Below are 533 nucleotides of genomic sequence, written 5' to 3'. Positions count from 1 at the left end.
CTTTAAGAGTCTTAAAACCGGTTTTAGTGACTCTTTTTAACCACGAAAACCGCCAAAAAAGGGAGAAGAAAAGTCACAACGAAAGAAAAACCCCTGTGTACTGTGTGAAATCTGAAATAGTGAAAAAGTGCTGAAAAACAATTCCAGTTGAAGAAATTCCGCAGCTCGCCAGTTGGGTATACTGTTTTTTTGTTTTTTTTTTTCATTTTTTATCAACGCGTTTCTCTTACATCATTTTTTATGCTGTCATTTTAGTTAGTCCCAAATGCTATGCTCACACATGGCAAAAAGTTGTGCACAGTTGCCGCGATGTGCCTGCGCCTCCCGATACGGTCGGTCAACAATGTGCAAGTCGGTGGGGTGTAGTGCAGGTTCCTCGAACTCCACTGATCCGCCGCTACTACTGACGTCAGTTGTGGGCAGCACAAACATGGCGCGTAGCAGTTCCGTGATGAAACTTTGAGGTTCCGCTTTATCATTTTGTCGTTGTTTTATATGTTGCTGTCCAGTTTCGCACAGTGCGCGCAATACAC

The 533-nt window shown here is 43.3% G+C and overlaps 1 protein-coding gene across 1 annotated transcript in view; it reads right to left on the bottom strand.

The window, feature by feature from the left end:
• Nucleotides 1-236: 236 nt before the first annotated feature.
• The window catches only part of LOC118744771, a 7052-nt gene continuing 6755 nt past the window's right edge, over nt 237-533 (bottom strand). The window contains exon 5 of the mRNA XM_036478087.1: nt 237-497. Coding sequence (XP_036333980.1) covers nt 256-497 — 242 coding nt within the window. The 3' untranslated portion in view covers nt 237-255. The remainder of the gene's footprint in view (nt 498-533) is intronic.

This window comes from Rhagoletis pomonella, unplaced genomic scaffold (genome assembly GCF_013731165.1).
Source record: "Rhagoletis pomonella isolate Grant_MI unplaced genomic scaffold, Rhpom_1.0 Rhpom_scaffold_00001, whole genome shotgun sequence".
Lineage (NCBI taxonomy): Eukaryota > Metazoa > Arthropoda > Insecta > Diptera > Tephritidae > Rhagoletis > Rhagoletis pomonella.
The sequence above is the reverse complement of the archived record's forward strand: the minus strand, read 5'-3'. Positions and strand labels throughout refer to the sequence as shown.